This window comes from Onychostoma macrolepis, chromosome 03 (assembly GCF_012432095.1).
Source record: "Onychostoma macrolepis isolate SWU-2019 chromosome 03, ASM1243209v1, whole genome shotgun sequence".
In the NCBI taxonomy this organism is placed as follows: domain Eukaryota; kingdom Metazoa; phylum Chordata; class Actinopteri; order Cypriniformes; family Cyprinidae; genus Onychostoma; species Onychostoma macrolepis.
Window position 1 is genome coordinate 21,396,798 of NC_081157.1, and position 19,658 is coordinate 21,416,455.

At 36.1% G+C, this 19,658-nt stretch overlaps 1 protein-coding gene across 1 annotated transcript in view; it reads left to right on the forward strand.

Moving 5' to 3' along the window:
• Positions 1 to 18,460, forward strand: part of usp43b (ubiquitin specific peptidase 43b) — a 72,791-nt gene extending 54,331 nt beyond the window's left edge. The window contains exons 9-15 of the mRNA XM_058768763.1: positions 1,479 to 1,582; positions 3,485 to 3,562; positions 3,702 to 3,831; positions 6,359 to 6,704; positions 8,482 to 8,640; positions 15,249 to 15,407; positions 16,827 to 18,460. Coding sequence (XP_058624746.1) covers positions 1,479 to 1,582; positions 3,485 to 3,562; positions 3,702 to 3,831; positions 6,359 to 6,704; positions 8,482 to 8,640; positions 15,249 to 15,407; positions 16,827 to 17,866 — 2,016 coding nt within the window. The 3' untranslated portion in view covers positions 17,867 to 18,460. The remainder of the gene's footprint in view (positions 1 to 1,478; positions 1,583 to 3,484; positions 3,563 to 3,701; positions 3,832 to 6,358; positions 6,705 to 8,481; positions 8,641 to 15,248; positions 15,408 to 16,826) is intronic.
• Positions 18,461 to 19,658: the final 1,198 nt, after the last annotated feature.

Consider the following 19,658-nt stretch of genomic DNA (forward strand, 5'->3'; position numbering starts at 1 on the left):
CCTTAATCGCGGTATTGCCGCTCTGACCAAAGTGCGCATGCGCTTGTGACATATATGAGGAAAACACAACAAGCTGCCAGCAGTCTCTGTGCAACCTGATCTCACAGAATTCCGTGTAATGTTCACGGACTTAATTAACCCCGAATCTGTGGTGGCATCACAGAATCGCCGAAAATTCCGTGATGGACTCACAGAAGTGATACCAATGTAAGTCAGTGACCGGCATCAGCCGTGCTCACGCACGGAAACCAGAGAATCCGTGCATGGACCACGGCTGATGCCTTCTGTGAGCCCATCACGGAATTTTCGGCGATTCTGTGATGCCACCACAGATTCGGTTAATTAAGTCCGTGAACATTACACGGAATTCTGTGAGATCATGTTGCGCAGAGACTGCTGGCAGCTTGTTGTGTTTTCCTCAGAATGCGATGCTTTCTTCCTCCATCGTTTCTAATCTCCGATATTACAGGTGCGTGTCACGTTATATGTCACAAGCGCATGCGCACTTTGGTCAGAGCGGCAATACCGCGATTAAGGTGTTTACATGCCTGTATATTCCGATTAAAATCGGCGTACACCACCTATGTTAATACGATTATGCTTGCTGCGATTATGAGCTTAATCGTATTATTTAGATCGAAGTATTGCGTTTACATGAGGTAAAGCATAATCGCAATATCGCCAAAATCTCATTATAATCGCATTAAGAGGGTCCATGTAAACGCACTCAATGATTGACAAAAGATTTCAAATAAATCAACTTTTGAACTGCTTATTCATCAAAGTTTGAATGCTGACTGTTTTCAACATTGATAATTATAAGAAATGTTTATTTAGCACCAAAATCTGTGATTTCTGAAGGATCAATTGACACTGATTGATGCTGAAAATTCAGCATTAATATCACAGGAATAAATTATATTTCAACATATTCAAATGGAAGACAGAATTTTAAATTGTTAAAACATTTCACAATATTACTGTTTTATTAGCAGTAAAATTCTTGGTGAGCATAAAGACTTGCTTCAAAATATATATATAAGTATGCACACAAACACACATTTATATATAGCCATTATTTAGCTTTATTAGTAGTGTTTGCTAAGGTAAGCATCACTATTATTATTTTATTGTTGCTTAGTTTTAAATATGTCAGTTTTCATATAATCTGACTTCACTTCTGTCTTGATGTTTATAACTAGTTCACAATATCATAATGCCAGTTTTGAAGCATTAGTGTAATTGCACCTTCGTGGCATGAATCATTTAGATTTAGCAGATGAAAGCGACTTACAGTGCATTCAGGCTATACATTTATTATTATTTTTTATCAGTATGCGTGTTTCCTGGGAATTGAACCCACGACCTTTTGTGCTGCTAACGCAATGCTCCACCACTGAGCCACAGGAAAGCAGCTGCTCAATGTCTTATGCCTCTTTGGCCTTTTTCTACGAATGTCTCTATATCTTTTTCATTAGAATTTCAGGGTGTTGTTCAAGATTCGTGTTGTTGGGGGATCTGCAGCTTATAGCTACTTAAATCCTCAAGACGGACGGCCGCTTTATCACCCTGCTGTGGACAGGTAATAGTGTGTGTGTGTGTGTGTTCATACAGACATGGATCAGAACAGAATATTAATTGCATCTTTCTCAGAGGTGCCAGTAACAGCAATCCAGTTCAGATGATGTTTTGTAACAAAAGAGGCTCTAAAATAAACAGTTCATATTTTATTTCACATTAAACAAACATTCAATTTAACTTCATTCATTATTCATAGCACCACTTAATAATGCATACTGTATTTACAGGTAGAGGCATCAGGGAAGCTACTGAATTTATGATACATTTTTTATCCTAAACATCAAAAGAAACCTCTGAGCTGCCGCCAACATTTATCACCCTCATAAATTTCTACAGCCCTCGAGGAGCGTTTTAAATCACACATGGTTAAGTGATGTCCTCAGCCCTCCAAACCGTCAAATATTGTCAGCTGTGTCTTCAAAGATGACATTAATCTCATAATCATCTTAACGTCTTCTTGCACATCTTCCTGCTGACATTCTCTTCATGGTTCTCTTGTTCATATTCTAGATGTGCTGCAGTTATATGTTGTTCAGGATTGGAGAGAATTATCCTTAAGTTTTAATATGCCATATGTGACCCTGGACCACAAAACCAGTCTTAAGTGTCAATTTTTTTGAAATTGAGATTTATACAGCATCTGAAAGCTGAATAAATAAGCTTTGCATTGATGTGTGGTTTGTTAGGATCAGACAACTATTTAAAAATCTGGAATCTGAGGGTGCAAAAAAATCTAAATATTGTGAAAATCGCCTTTAAAGTTGTCCAAATGAAGTTCTTAGCAATGCATATTACTAATCAAAAATGAAGTTTTTATACATTTACGGTAAGAAATTTACAAAATATCTTCATGGAACATGATCTTTACTTAATATCTTAATGATTTTTGGCATAAAAGAAAAATTTATAATTTTGACCCATACAATGTATTTTTGGCTATTGCTACAAATATAGCCCAGCGACTTAAGACTGGTTTTGTGGTCCAGGGTCACATATTGTAAATTGCAATAGTAGTAGGTTTGTACTTAATAATCTCTCAACAGTGGTGTTTGCTAAGGCAGCTCATTACACGGCTCTCTAGAATACTCAATTCTGATTGGTCAGTCGCAACATTCCAAGATGTGCTATTGTGTTATTAAATGTGTTAATAACTCACCATTTATTGGGGTATTTAAGGCCGACGCTTCTTTAACATCTCTCATTTCACATCACAACTGCTATCTTGTGCCTCAGTTATCGACTGTATTTACTGTAAAATGAAACTGGAGGACTTCAGTATTAAAGGAGTAGTTCACCCAAAAATAAAAATTCTGTCATTAATTACTAAGGGTGGGAATCTTTCGGTACCTCAAAATTTGACTCATATCGATTCTTGGGGTCACAATTCAATTAAAAATCAATTCACGATTTTTAATCACGTTTCACGAGTTTTCATAAAACATGTTGTGCACACTGGACGTCAAGCGCACCAGTATTCTGAAACAAAAACACACTAGTACATAGTATGGACTCAAGGTAGTTCTGACTCTTGAAATAGTTCACGCTTCCCATTAGGGATGTGCCCGAATCCAAATACCGTGTTCGGAAAGGAAATGCCATTTACTACAGAACCCCTAAAGGGATAAATATATTAACTCGAATCAATATTTAGTGTCTAATTATTTACTTATGTGGCAAGTAGCCAGCCATACATCCAGCCAGTTATTGTAACAGAATACAAACTCAAATCAAATACAAAATCAAATATTATTCAATCAGGGTCATGCATTGATTTGTAACTTTTACTGAGAATATAGGTAGGTGTGTGTGTGTGTGCGCGTGTCTGTGTGCGTGTCTGTGTATTTGTGTATGTATAAGAAGCTCTTTTAACACAATCCCTTTGGCTTGCTCTTTATCTCCTCAGAGCTCTAAAGCTGTGCGGCTCTGGTGGACCGCCGCATGTGAAGCTCATTGTTGAGTGGGAGCACAGAATCAAAGACTGGTAATGCAATCTTTCGCTTCCTTTTGAGTACATGTGAAAATACAGAACATTCTATTTGCACTTGGTTTTAAAGCACGTCAAAGCATCAAAACAAGCGTGACGGTCCAGTGACCTGGTATTACTGCGTGTCTGTGTGCAGCCTGTTTGGTAACATCCAAGAGGAGGTCGTGAAGGACTCAGAAAGCGTTCGTGCTCAACAACAACACCACGTTCAACAGCACAGCTGCACCCTGGATGAGTGCTTTGAGCTCTACACCAAAGAAGAACAAGTAACTCGCACAAAAACACATATCTTGCTGAATATTAGCAGCTTAATGCCACAGGAAATCACAACCCAGCTTAAAGGCGTTGTGAGTGCGAGGGAAATATTGCTTTTAAATACTGGCATAAAAAAAAATGCCAACGAATATTGCAGTGAAATTGTGCGGTTATAAGAAATGTCAAAATGATTTTTTATATGCTGTAATTTGTACATTCTGAAATGTTCATTAATTAAGATTTTGATTATAATAAATTGTACAATATTATTATCATAAATAAAAGATACTATTATTTTTAAGATTTGTATTATTATTAATTATAAGATATTATATTTATAATATATCATTATTATAATTTGCATTTTGTAATCACTGAAGTTATTTTAATAATACTAAATTTTCTATTTAATTAAAAAAAAAAAAGTAGTATAATAAATAATAGAATTTAATGAAAGTGATTAGCAATTAGCAGCTAGTCCATTAGCATATTTGTTGCTTATTTTAAATTTGATTTTACCAATTTAGTTTAGTTATTTTACTAATTGCTTTAGAGATTGCTTTAGCCTAATGGCCTTTTTTGCATTTTATAAAAATGATGTGACATTTCTTGGAAATCTGGAAATACAAGCATTGTTCTCATCTTTGTTCATAAACGTTAAGCATGTAAAACTTTAGTGTAAAGTTGACCAACTTTCATTATTTCAGATAAACATGCGTAACAGCTGGGACCTGGGAATTTTCTGAAACACAATATTGTGATGATTGTGATGTACCCCTTTCATTCTGCGACAGTCGCTCTAGTGCAGCAGGTGTTTATTTGAAAGAGGACAAATACAGGAAAACATCAACAATGGCAGAAAAAAATATGCTGTTTATATAGTACAATGGAATGGAATCAACACGTAAGAATATACGAGCAAGTGATTCTTGAGGATTTTAAACCAGCATAATTTTCCTTCTTCTGTGGAACACAAGAGGAAGTCTCCTTCATTAAAACATATTGTGACCACTGGCTGTCTAGCTCCAAAACTACAAAAGATCTCCCTTAAAGCACCATAAAAGTTGTCCATTGTGTACTACTTTTAAGCCTTCTGTAGTCAGGGGCGGACTTAACCAATAGGCGAGGTAAGCGGCCGCTTAGGGCCCCGGGGAATCAGGGGGCCCCGTCTGATATTCGCGAAACATATTTGGCAAATGCACCAGTATGTAAGGTTGTATTTGTGTTATGGAGAGCGTCAAATGTTCACTCACCACTCAAAACGGCGAGTTTTTGTCAGGTGCGGAGTTCTGCAAGTTTGTGAATCCTCTCATTATAACAACGTGTAGATAAGATGTAAATAAGAGATTAATTGTGCAGAGAGCTTATTAACGGAACGTCGTGAGATCGCGATGAACTGAAGTGAGTGACAGCTTTTAGTGATTATAGACGGAGCGCTCTTTGCACGCATTCTACGCTGTTATGACTGTCTCAGAACTGTTATATTCACCTCAGTAAAGAAATGATTGTGTTTCAAGTCATAATTTTATTTGTCTTGATGTTTCAAAATGACACTCTCGTGTGCTTTTATAGGTGCGCCAGCGCGAACAATAAATGCATATGAACTATAAACTAAAAACTTGTATAAATGCACGAATGCAATGACTGGAGATATTACATTTTCGATCATATGCCCTAAGAACGCTTGGAATATGGAACGAGTTGCATGGGATCATTTTTATTTGGAAAAAGATTGAAGAAGTTTACAATTCAAAGTGCAAGCTTTTTTTTCTTTCTTTTTTTTTTTCCTTTTTCTTTTGTTATCCGAAAAAAATAAGGTAGCTTAATATGGCTTTAGAACAGCATCAGGTTGACTAAATATTTAGGCTACTTAAGTTGTGAAGGGGTAATAGTTACAATAAATAATAGCTATAGATATAATGAGAGAGAGCTAGCGAGCAAAATAAGGGTTACGGGTAAAAGAGCATTATAGTTATTTTGTTGGGGCCCCGTACCTGAAATTTTGCTTAGGGCCCCCAAATCACTAAGTCCGCCCCTGTCTGTAGTCTTACAATAGCTTTGTGTGAAAAACAGACCAAAATTTAAGTCATTATTCAATGAAAATATTGCTTTCCAATTTGATTTGCACTCATTTGTTTGGCAAGTCGGTGACACTGAAGACTGGAGTAACGATGCTGAAAATTCAGCTTTGCATCACAGGAATAAATTACACTTTAAAATATATTCAAACAGAAAACAGTTCTTTTAAATTGTAATAATATATCACATTATTACTCTTTTTAATAAAAGACAATTTTTAATTAAATACAAATAAGATTTGGATAATATCATAATTTATATATTTTTTAAAAAAGATCTTTTTGAAAGTCATGAAGCTCTTTTCTGTTTATTTCTTTTCATTCAACTAATGCAAGTTGTTAAAAAAAAATGCTATGTGATCAATTCAAATCTGTCAGGACCATTTATTCAGACCAAAAAGCACTCACATTAAATTGTTGATGTTTGATATATCCTAATTTTTCACCCGTGTTTACTTAGCTGGCCCCTGACGATGCATGGAAGTGTCCTCACTGTAAGCAGCTGCAGCAGGGCACGGTGCAGATGAGCCTGTGGACTCTCCCAGACATCCTCATCCTTCACCTCAAGCGCTTTCGACAGGTGGGAGAGCGGCGTAACAAGCTCTCCACGCTGGTCCACTTCCCCCTCACTGGCCTCGATATGGGCCGGCACATGGTCAAGAGGAGCAACTGTGCCAGACCACCGCCCGGCTGGAAACAACAGGCCCATCACCAGCTCGAAGCCAGCCGACACACGCCGACCTTCCTGTACGACCTGTACGCCGTGTGTAACCATCATGGAGGCATGCATGGAGGCCATTACACAGGTGTGTGATCGAAAAGAGAAATGAGAAATTACGTACAGCCTTCCTGTAGCTTAAAGGGATAGTTCACTCAAAAATGAAAATTTGCTGTTAATTTACTCACTCTCAGGCCACCCAAGAGGTAGGTGACATTTGTTCTTCAGAAGAACAGATTTTTGCTGAAACTGTGGTCCTTGGTGATTCATAAGATGCAAGACAATGGTGCTACCATCAATTTGAGAATCAAAAAACATATCCAGGCAACATAAAATTAATAACCGTGGCTCCTGGCAATATAATGAGGTCTTATGAAGCGAAACGATTAGTCTGTGCAAGAATTATTTATAACATTATTACTTGAAATCCATAACAATAAAGCTAATTCACTGTCCTATTAAAGGTGGAGTATGCATTTTTTATGCACTAATATCACTGATATCTAAAAAGGGTACTGCTATATAATACATCTTTTAAAAAATCCCTTTGAGCCCCTCCACAGATCTCATGCATCCTATGTGATTGAGGGTGTTGCACATGGTGGGATCTTGGCTGGATTTATGGGATTATAATGAGGAAAGAACACTTGAAAATCCTTCAGAAATACACCATCCCTTCTGGATCCAGTGTGGATTCACATTTCAGTGAAATAATGACCCCAAATATTTCTCTGAGTTCTGCATCAGATTGTGTAAGGCGATGCTCTGGTCACTTCTGTCTAATGGCAACCGAAGTACAAAGTTAAAAGGCGATGGGGAAAAAGCGACACGAGGCAGATCATGATGTTCACCCAGGAGGAAAGAGGAAAATATTCCAGCCTCGTTTCTGCACAAGCTGATGCATAGAACGGCCAGAATTTACCAAATATAGCAGCTATCAGGAAAGGAAACATTGATGAAGCTGAATTAACTTCATACTTCAAAGTACAAGCCGAAATACGAACTATTTTATGTGAGAATTATGTGCTAAATAATTACACTGCAAACCCTCTTTCTTAATTATTAATATTACTATGAAAAAAAACATCATAAGACAGAGTAGTTTATTTTTCTTACCTCAGTGACACACTGTCTATTCTAGTTTTTAAGCATTATAATCATGCTTATGCAATTACATTTTATGCAGATTTGCTATGTAAAATTAATCTTGCTTAGATATTTTCATGGAAAGCCAGCCAAAAATAATGTTAATGATTAAATAAGATGTTTTGAATGTTTTGAGTTAATTCAATTTTCTAATAGTTAATTTAATTGTTTAACAGTTAATTTAATTTTTAACAGTTTCATTTAATTTAGTTGGATTTTTATTATCCATTGACCCCAATGCAGCTTTTTCACAAAATATAAAAACATACACATAAAATAATACATATACCCATTTAAAAGAAAAATTTATTAAATTAACTGTCAACAATGTATGTGTGTGTATATAGGAGAACATTTAGAGCTGTTAAACTGGCAAATGGAGGTTTCAAAAAGTATTGAATAAAAGGGTGCCGTTAATTGTGGCCAATGTGTATTAGAGAAAAACATTTATTTCATAATGATATTTCCCCCCCATTTTAAATTCTTATTATCCAATGAAAGGTTAGATTCCTGTGAATTTTTTAAATAAAAGATCAAAAGGATTAACAATGCAGATTAAGTTTTACAGCCTTCTTTGATCATATTTACCAAGGGTGCTGATATTTTTGGCCATGACTATATGTATATATGTATATAATAGTGTTGTCCAAATATGTAAGTACATACTTGAGCATGAAGTGTAGAGCATAGTGAAGATAATGAGTCTGTGTTTTGAGCAGCATACTGCAGGAACTCAGTGGACGGTCAGTGGTATTCCTACGATGACAGCAGTGTTGAGCCGGTGCCTCAGGGGGAAGTGTGCACACGTGGTGCTTATATCCTCTTCTATCAGAGACGAGATGCCATCCCATCCTGGTCAGCTAGCTGCTCGCTGCAAGGTGAAAGCTCTTCTCTGCATCTCTGCCTTAATTCTATCCCCACACTACCAAGGGCAGACAAGCAGAAAGCATACTAAAGTTTGCATTATCAAGAGAATACATGAATATGCTATTGTAATTTTACTAAAAAATACTAAATATACAAAAAAATCTGATTAAAGTTTGTCTTGCATTATAAGAATGTTTGCCATTCAAAATGCAATATTGACATTTTTTACATTTTTTTTAAATTTGGAATTTTTTTACTTTATTTTCCAAAATCTCCACTCCACAGAACACAAAAATGCTGTCATGTGTGCTATATCGTTATGGTTTTTATATTACCTTTATATTTAGAAATTTATGACTACATTTTGAAAATCTGTTATTGACTTTGTTTGAATGTTTGCCCTTCAAAATGCAGCATTAACTGCTTTTGTTTATTTATTTATATTTTTATTTATTTTAGTGCTGTCAAAATAAGCACGTTAACGCATGCAATTAAAAAAAAATTTCAGTTTAATGGCGTTAAATATATTTTACTTCAGTTATTTTATTGTATTTTATTAATTTTATTTTATTTTAAAAAATCCACTCATCAGAACACAGAAATAGCTAGTAGAGTAACTTTTTTGTTATCCATTTCATGCAAACAAAGTAGGGCATTCTAGGCTGTGAGTAGTTACCCCACCCTTTAAATTGTCTTTTTTTTTTAATAAATTTTTTTACTTTTTTTTTCTCTTTGTGGCAGCAATGTTTAGAGCTAATATTTCACAACATAAATGTTTTACTGTATGCAGCAGTGTTAAATAGAAAAGTCACATTCAACCTCTGGGTGGCTCCAAGATCTTTTCTACACAGCTCTCTTCACCTTCTTTATGAGAACCACATCTTCAGACACAAATGAATGAATGAATGAATAATGTATGTATTCAGCACTATTCCAAAGTCTGCCTGATCACTGCATAGCCACAACATAACCTTGCTGCCAGAACGAGAACAAAACATTTCCAGAAAGGACAAGGTGCTTATTAGGCACAGACATGGCCTAATTGAGCTGCTTGTCACAAGGGGCTGGAGACACAAAATTTCACACACAACACACACACACACAATCTGACAAAGTTTTCTCACTTTCTCTTTCTGCTCCTGCATCTCTGCTGATGTTCGCCTTCCTGCTCAACCCCTTTCCCTCTCCACACCACTGAAGTCGCATTATACAATACTTCAACAAATCAAATCAAATCCTTACCCCAAGTAAAAAGTTACATAGTCTAAAGAAATTATTATGATACTGTATGTGTCCACTAAAGCAAGCTGAGCGGGCGTTTTCAATTCATTCTCTACATGAGGTGAGCAGCAGGCTCACACATCAAAAAGTCGAGCAATTTTCAACTATATGCAAATGAGAGGTAAAAGCGCTGCATGCCAGTGAATAGATGTGAGATAAATGCATTGATGTCCGTCTAAGCTTTTTAAAATCTGCCTGTAGTGCTGGTGCATTCGGTGCTTACATGTCATTCTTCCATATTACTAGATTAAATCAGATTTCAATGCACTTTGCACACTTTCTCTGTAACTAAGATATGGCTGGGTTAAAAAAAGTTTTAAACCACTCTTATACACATGTACACAGCTGCTTTATTTTACACACGTCTTACAGCATTGCTTCTACACCAGTGGACACAAACACTACAATTAAAAAATGTTGGGGTTAATAAAATTTTTTGATGTTTTTGAAAGAAGTCTCTTCTGACCAAGAGTGCATTTATTTGATCAAAAATAGAGGACAAAATTAATGCATCCTTGCTGAATGAAAGTAGTCTTTACTGTTTGAACAGTAGAACATGTAAATCATTATATTTTAATGTCAAAAGTAACAAAGTATAATATATCAAAACGACCTCTGTTATGGTTTGATTCGTATTTAAAAAGTCGTGAACAAAGTGTTGTCATTAATAATGTTAAGTCAGTTCCTCATAATATTGATATAGGAATTCCTCAGGGAACAATTTTGGGTCCGATTCTTTTTAGTATCTATATTAATGATCTTCCAGAAGTGTGTCCTGATGCAAGTCTTCAAATGTGATGATGACACGGTCATCCATGTATCTGGTAGGAATTGTGTGGAAATTGAAGAAAAGTTATCAAGAAAGTGTCAGCTTGGCTTGATGCCTCTTTTTTTAAATTCCATATGCTTTTCAATAAGAAAATTACCGGTAACAGAATCACTAAACATTAGAATTAAAGATGAGATTATAGAACAAGTATCAGAAGAAAAATATCTTGGTATGATTTTAGATTCTCAATTAAATTTTAAAAGTCATGTTAAAAAGTTGCGTAACACAATCAAGGCAAATCTTACCAGCTTCAGAATAATAAGAAATTGTTTAACATATGATCATGCTTTTTTGTTTTTAAATTCGATGATATTATCTCACATGGTATATGGATTAGCTATTTGGTCTCAGACAAATCAATGCATAATTAATCAGGTTGAATGTCTTTACAATAGAGCTTTGACAGTTTTAGACAGAAAGCAAATAAGATACCATCATTGTCAAATCTTAAGTAAATACAAGATTTTGAGCTTTGCTCACTTTGTCTTTTTTCATTATGTAAAGCTTGTGTTTAAATGTCTAAATGGACTTGCCCCTATGCCCTTATGTAAATTTTTTGTGACATTGCAGGGAAGCAGTAGATCCACTAGAGCGGCTTCTAGTGGAAACTGTAGAGTTATACATTGAAAAACATCATTTGCTCAGACTGTTCTCTCAGTGAAAGGTGTACAATTTTTGAATTCATTGCCTGACTATTTGAAATATTGTAAATTATAATAATTTTTAAAAAAGCCACGAAATCTTGGCATCATCAACACATCAACAAACTTGTAGTCATGTTTAGTGTACTCATATTATAAATTTGTGTATTATTTGTTGTTTTGTTTTATTTATTTATTTTTGTAATTGTAATTTATAAAGGCCCTCCTAGGGACAAGTGTTGCAAATTAGCTTTGGCTATAAGCACTATGGTACATGCATGGGATGACTGTTATTTCAGCTTTCATCTATGTTTATTGTATCTGTCCCTAACAAATAAAACATGAAATAAATAAATAGAACATGGTAGGAGTGTCAGCTTTGGTGGCAGAAACTAAGTGCACTTCACTAAAGGGTACATGCAATTAAAATGAGTTTGAAATGTTGAAAGATACACACATTAAATTCCATAGTAAAGCAAGGCACAATAAATCATTTGCATATTTTGCTATATTTCTGTACATGGTAATTTTTTTAAAGGGGTCATATGACGTTGCTAAAAAGAACATTATTTTGTGTATTTGGTTTAATGCAATGTGTTTATGCGGTTTAAGGTTCCAAAAACACATTATTTTCCACATACTGTTCATTATTGTTGCTCCTCTGTGCCCCGCCTTTCTGAAACGAATCGATTTTTACAAAGCTCATCGTTCTGAGAAGCGAGGCGTGCTCTGATTGGCCGAATACCTCAAGTGAATCTCCCCAGACCGTGACGTAGACATGTGGGGGCGTGTTTGAATGAGCCGTTTTAGGAAGGCGTGGTCGAGTCTTAACTTTTATAAAGAATATCTCTTTGGTTTTGAGACTTTAGTCTCTGCAACTTCAGGGATCTTATCTATGCACAATCAGCTTGTAACACTCCAAAGAGAAAGGAAAACTTGAAATTGCATCATATGACCCCTTTAATGTTTCAAGTTGTGCATTTTACTGGTAAAATGCAGTGAGCTGTTTTTTAATTATATGACCATACATGAATCTTTTATGATTATTATTTTGATATTATCAGAGGTGCTGTAATTATCCATGAAATGTCACGCAGCAGAGGCCTTAGGTTTCTCCATTGTGGTAGTAATTAAAAAAGGATCTGTTATCAGTAGCTCCCATTGACACACGATAGAAGCAAGTTCCGTGAAGCCTGAGTTGAACTCTTTGAAATGTTGTGAGCAGCTTTTAGAAGCAGTTTATAATAAATCGTGAATCCAGTTCAGTTAAGCGATCTCCTCCAATGTTTGCTGTTGTGATTAGAGCAAAGTCACATAATTCACCTCCACAATTATGCATTGAACTAGAGGTCGACCAATTCATCGGTTTTGTCGATTAATCGGCACCGATATTTGATTGCCGCAACTATCGGTTATCGGCAAAAATCCATGCCGATAGTTTTCCGGTTTGCAACCGTTGCTGGAGTGGCTGAGAAGGGTCCGTTGGCATTATACAATACGAGAGCGGCCTCTAGAGGCGGAAATCACTGACAGCACGTGTTGTTTATTTTGACACGTGACACTGCGAGCTGCACAGAGCGGGAAACTCCAGACGCGCATTTAAATACAGCCGACAGAAAAGCCTGCCGCAGAACAGAGCGCCATTCACATAGTTTTCTATTAAATTACATTATATTTGTCCCAAATCATTGTGAATGTACATAATGACTTCACCCTAGGCTATAACTTATGTATTGTGCATTTATCAGCAAAACGTTTGTCTTTCTGTGGCTCTAATAAAGTCTGTATGCTTCATATAGAGAGCTGTAATAGATCGCGATTTCTCTTTCCGCGTGCTCTGATTTTTTTAAACACCGAACTTCAAACTCATTTATGCCACATTGTTCATTCTTGAAGCAAACTTATGTCCATTTGGGGATTAAATCAATTGTTTTAGACCGCCACTTGAATTGAACGCAATGGTGTGTGTGTGTGTGTGTGTGTGTGTGATACCTCTGAGTTCTCCTAGACGCAGCGCTGTGCTTTTGCCCGTTGTGTGACTAACATTTTTTTTAAGCATGATTGTTGAAATTAAATGGTAACACTTAACAATAAGAGTCCATTCGTAGCATTAATGAAAACTGTAGAAGTATTGTTCCTTGTTAGTGTGTTCATTTCAACATTTACTATTAGCAACTAATAGGCTACATTTTTAAAATTTTAAAGTTTCTTCTTTTAACATTAGCAAACTATGAAATAACTTGGTCCCACTTTATATTAGGTGGCCTTAACTAGTATGTACTTACATTTAAATTAATAAGTCGGTTCAATGCACTTATTGTGTACATACATGTTCTTACATTGTACTTATATTGTTAATAATACCTTTATGTAATTACATCTGTAATTAATTTCTGTAATTACATTTATAATTACACTGTTGACCCATCCCTTACACCTAACCCCACCCTTAAACCTACCCATACCACTTAACCTGTCCCTAACCTTACCCATATCCCACCTTAATAGCAACAAAAGTGTTTTGAAATACAATATGAACACAATAAGTGCATTTCTTTCCGTATCCATTTTGAAAACTATCGGTTGATTAATCGGTATCGGCCAGTGTGGTCCAACCTAGCTATCGGTATCGGTAAAATCCACTATCGGTCGACCTCTAGATTGAACCTTCAAAAACTTCTAAATATATCTGTTTGAAGCTGGTTATGTGCTTCAACACATTTTTCATTCCATTGGGATTTCTCAATCCTAATGATATCAATCCTTTCAGCTTAACTCACACATATATATGAGAGCTGTTGTTTTTGTATGTCTGAGCCTGATCCAGAGAACAAGCTGTTCCCTTTTTCATGGCTGACTTTAGGGGGGTTAGTTTGCCCAAGAAAATGAAAACTCTGTCATGTCCTTTCAAAACTGTATGACTTTCTGCAGGACACAAAACAAGATATTTTGAAGAAGGTTGCAGGGGTCTAAACAACACTGGACCCCACTGACTTCCTTTGAATGCACTGAGACACTGAAACATTTCAAAATATCTTCTTTTGAAGAACGGAAATCGTACAGGTTTGATTGACATGGTGAAAACCTTTCATTCAAGAACGCATTAAATTGATCCTGAACACAATGTATCACAGTTTACACAAAATATTAAGCAGCAATAATAAGTGATTCTTGAGCAACAAACTAGCACATTTGAAAGATTTCTGAAGGAAGGATCGTTTAAAATTTTAAATATATTACACAACAGAAAACATTTCAATTCTCATTTCAGTATTACTGTTTTACTAACTACAGTATTATGGTGAGTATAAGAGACTAGTTTAAAAATAAATAAATGAATACAAATAAATAAATATATAAAACACATTCTCTTTCTACCTCAAAACATGTGCCAGTCACATTAATATGAAGGTTAGGTTAAAAATGCATTTCTGAAAGGTCATGTCTCAATGCATCGCATCTTCTTTCAACCCTTTTGAGACATTTCATGTGCTGCCATTTTCCCAAGGTCTGTAACTCAAGTCTGTTTTGTAAGGTTGTTGCAGCAGCTGTCTGCCAACATCTTGGGGTCATTTGTATGCGCACCGTAATACTTGTTTGGATCCATTCCATCTCATCTTTATGAGTGTTTAATGGAGATGAGTCTCCCAGATTCAAAGGCCAGAGCAAAGTGAGAACAGGTCCCTGTTATTTTCATGCATTTTAGCACAAAATGCTTCACCGTAAAGCATGAAATAAGTCTGTTTACTTATTTCCAAATAGCTTTCAGCTACCTGTGCATTTCAGTTTGTTATCAGAAAAACCCAACAGAGTTTTGACTTGCATGAGTGAAGCAAAGTTGACTAAGTAAGCTACTTTTGGCCCACAGGTTCCTCCAGCTCCTCTGCATCAGACCACTGGCTCATCCGACTGAACGCAGATAACCAAATTTCAAATTCAACCAGCAAGCTGTCCAATTCATCTTCAGCACCTGAGCCCCAAACACCACACCTTCCTATCGTCCATAAGCCTCAAAATGAAGACAACGGTCAGTGTATATCTATTACTACTTCTATGACTTCCATCAATTGTAGTATAGAAACTAATTATTGTTTTAATTGAGTGCTGCAATCATGTCGTCAAAACCCAATTCATCATGGGTTCCCTCAAGATTCCCTTAAGACAAATATCCAAGTATCATCAATTTATAATTACCGCAGGCCTTGCTTTACTCATTAATTGAAAAACTCCTATTAAAAATCCTATAGGAAAATCTTGAGGGAACCAGCTGCAGAACCCAATAATTAGTTGTTTTACAATTGATGGAAGTCATGTGTGACCTGCTCCATGATTTTAAATCATTTTGACTCTCAAGTCTCTGCCTTTCTAATGACATAATTATGTTTTAAGATAAAATGACAATAAAATAAATAAAAAGTGACTGTCGTAACTTGTTTTTGAGTGCAATTGTTTTTAGGAGTTTTGTTCAAATATACATTACATAACCACTAACAGGTTGAGGGAAACACTTTAAAATAAGGTTTCATTTATTAACACTGGTTAACTACATTAGTTAACGTACTGATGGTGAAAAATACTTCTAAAGCATTTATTAATCGCGGTTAATGGTATAATTTCAACATTTACTAATACATTATTAAAAAAAAAATTATCAGTTGATATTAAATAATTGACCTCATCTAACATGAACTAACAATGAGCAATTGTATTTTTATTAACTCTGATTAACTTAAATTCGTTCATTTGTATTAACAAAGAAATACTGTAACAAATGAATTGTTCATTGTTTCATTTAATGTTAATGCTTTAACAAGTGTGCCAGTGTACCAAGTTAATGCATTGTACAAGTGTTACCAGAAAAATGTAACTTATGTATAAAATAGTACATAAATTTACTATTTAACAATATTAAAAAAAAAAAAAAAAAAATTGTTTGAGTTTAGCAATACATTTTTACATAAATAATAATCTAGCAATCACAGTGAAAATTAGAGGAATGCTGCCAGTTAAGTATAGGTTTGTCGGATAATTAAGGAAATTAGCACCAGGTTCTAGATTAACACCAATAACTTGTAGGTATCTTTAAGTGTTCTCTAATTTTGATCAGAGGTCTTTTTCAAATGTCTCATTTAAGTCCTTTATATACTGTGCATTAAATACAATTAATTTATGAAATATGCTTAAAAACTGCCCTTCTACTCCTGTTAGGATAACTGCAAATAGGACATAGCAGTGACCTTGAAATTTAGGACATTAAAGCTTGTTCTCTAATTTTGATCTCCACTGTATATTGTCAAATATATGTATTATATTTTCTGGTAACATTTGTACGATAAGATCCCGTTAGTTAACTTAAGCGAATGCCTTGACTAACAATAAATAACAATGAACAGTACATTTGTTACAGTATTTCTTAATTTTTAAGTCCTCTATTTTCTACTTTTAGATGTAGTTGAGACCACGCCATTTGTACGAAGCGTCCGGGGCCACAGTATGAGTATGCGCTACCACTCCAAATCCAAGACGGGCCCAAGCAGAGTTCTTCCACTGCGCTGGTCATTTGCTTCCAAGGACCACAGAAAGCCCTCCAGCGTCGCTCCACAAACCGGAAACGACGAGCTGGTGGAGTACCTTGAGTCCGGCCGGCGGCCTCGATGCACCAAGGAGCCCATAGTTAGTATCGTGGCTAGTCCTTCACAGGTCAAAGCCCAGCCTCGTGAGGACGATTCTCTGAGTTCCCCGAGCTGTAGCAGTAGTGTGGAGCGATGTAGCTATCAGGGTCCGGATTCCCCCAGACTGCCCGAAGGCCAGAGCAGACCAGCGGCGGACCTCAGCAGCATCACATCCGACGGCTCATTGGTCAAAAACAGTTCAAAAACAAGGCAGGAAAGGACTCAAGCCAGCAGGTCGCTTCAAGGTTCCCCTAGTGTGCTTTCCAATGGTACTAGAAACAGTGCATCTCATTCCAGAGACTCCACGTTAAAACGGCTACGAAACCAGCCGGCTGCGACTAGCAGGACTCATCCCAGCCAGATGCAGACGGTCACGGGGGAAAGCAGAAGTAAAGACGGCACCGTCATCAGTACCACCCAATTGCAGGACAAGGAGGTGGGTCACAGGAAAACGCTTTCCAGCAAGAGCTTGGCCAAACTGTCACTGTCCAACGGGACTCTAAATGGAAAGGGCATTGAGGCGAGGAAAACCAGCACCACTCACAAGAGCACCAGTAATGTGGTTAACAGCAGAGAAAACCAGGTTTGTTCAAGCACAACTGATATAAAACGTGCCCACAGCTCATCCAATATTCAGACCAGGCTAGATATGACTTTGAAAAGGACGTTGTCTCTCCAAAGAAACGGTCCATTGGTGCCGGCCCCCCATAAAGGACCTGTGGTAGATAAATCCTCCTATGCAACACTACAGAAAATCAGATACAGCAGCACTTCGCTTGGCAGACAGAGACCTGTGCCCGAGTCCTGCTTCTGACGGCTTTCATCTTCACTGTGGGAAATAGTGTTTGTATATGTTTGATGCATATGACGCCATTTAAATATGACACATTGGTTCTCTTTTCCAAAACCTAGTGAGCATTGAAAAGCATTTTATGCACGTTTTCAACACCAAGCCTGGTTGAAAAGGCTTAAAACATTTGAAAAGGCAGCAGGTAGACTTGAAAGAGATTGCAGATTGACAGAGAATGCTTTTATTTTTAAATAAAAATTATTTAATACTGAAAAGTGTTAAAAATAATAAAAAATGATATAGACTGCCGTTCAAAAGTTTGGGGTTGGTAAGAAATCTCTTATTTATTTCATCAAATCAGTAATCCTTCAGAAATAATTCCAGTATCAGCGCTAAAAACAATTGTGCTGCTTAATACTATTGTGGAAACCTTGACCTAGCCATGTATTTTAATGCATCCTTGCTGAATAAAAGCATTCATTTCTTTCAATAACAAAAAAATTGGACTTGCCCCAAACAATCGAACAGTATTGTATGTGCACTTTTGACCCTGTGGGCTTTTAGAAAATAACTCGTAATTAGTCCATTTAAAATGTCTTTTTTTTTTTTTTTTTTTTTGTCTGAAAAATGAAATTAATTTCCACCACAGTGTCATTTCCAGCACATCACAAATAATGTATTAATGACATTCTGGGATGGAAAGGACATTTTAACATTTGGAATAAAATGACAGACTCTTCTGTTTTGCTAATCCTAAATTTGTAGCTAACATTTTATGTATCAGAGATAAACAATGAAATGCAGTATTTCACACTTTGTTGCATAATTTGACAAAATAACAGCTCGATCGGAAATTGGGCACAAAAACAAAAGCATTCTGCTCACAAGTGATGTTTATCTTGCTTTGTTACCCTTTATTTTGTAACCCGTCTCATCTCACCTCAAGCTATTCACTCACACTGTTGTCCCTTACCAACCAAATACATTCATTTTTAATTAAAAGAAAAAAATAAATAAATAAAAATTAGGGGCAAAATTGTTTGATGTGGTGGAAATGACACCACGACTGTTTTGAAAAACTGATACATTTTCACATAATAACTATAGACGTACTGTATAAGACATTTGAACAGTTGCAAAAATTAAGTAAAATGCTTCCAAGTCAGTTTAGCAAGTCATATAACGAAAAAGAAGCTGACAGCTATTAGCTAGTTGAAAATCAACCCCTGGGGCATAAAAATGCTGAAGCTGAAGAAAAACTTAAATATAAGCTTGTAGTTCCTCTTGTTGTCATCTGTATTGAAAATGATTGCGAATTTCCTATTTGTTGATGATTTAAGAGTTTCCCATTTGTATGCTAACTTCTGCATATATAGAGCATCTTCTGAGATTCTAATTCAGGTAGGATGCTGCTGCCTATGTAGGGTGTAAGCAGTGAAGCGGCTCACTAGGTTTCGGATCAGAGCTTGCGTTTCCCCTCTCAAATCTGACTTTCTGTATCATAACTTTCTACTGTTGGTATAAACCATATTTAATTTGCATATCTCAAAGCCTGTTCTTAAATCTCCAGTTATAGCCTACCTGCAGATATGTAGCATCACACACTAGTGGCTGGAATTAGCAGTAATGATACAGTAGGATCTGTCACAATTGAGGTCTGCTTTACGCGTTTAGTGCACTGTCTTGTATATTTATGCAAGTGCCTTTTTGTAATGATCTCAGGAGAGCGGCGGTCGTTGGAACAGAGTGTTTTTTACTTGTGAATATACATGCACACACTTCACCACAGATGAAATAAATCCACAGACGGCGCAAA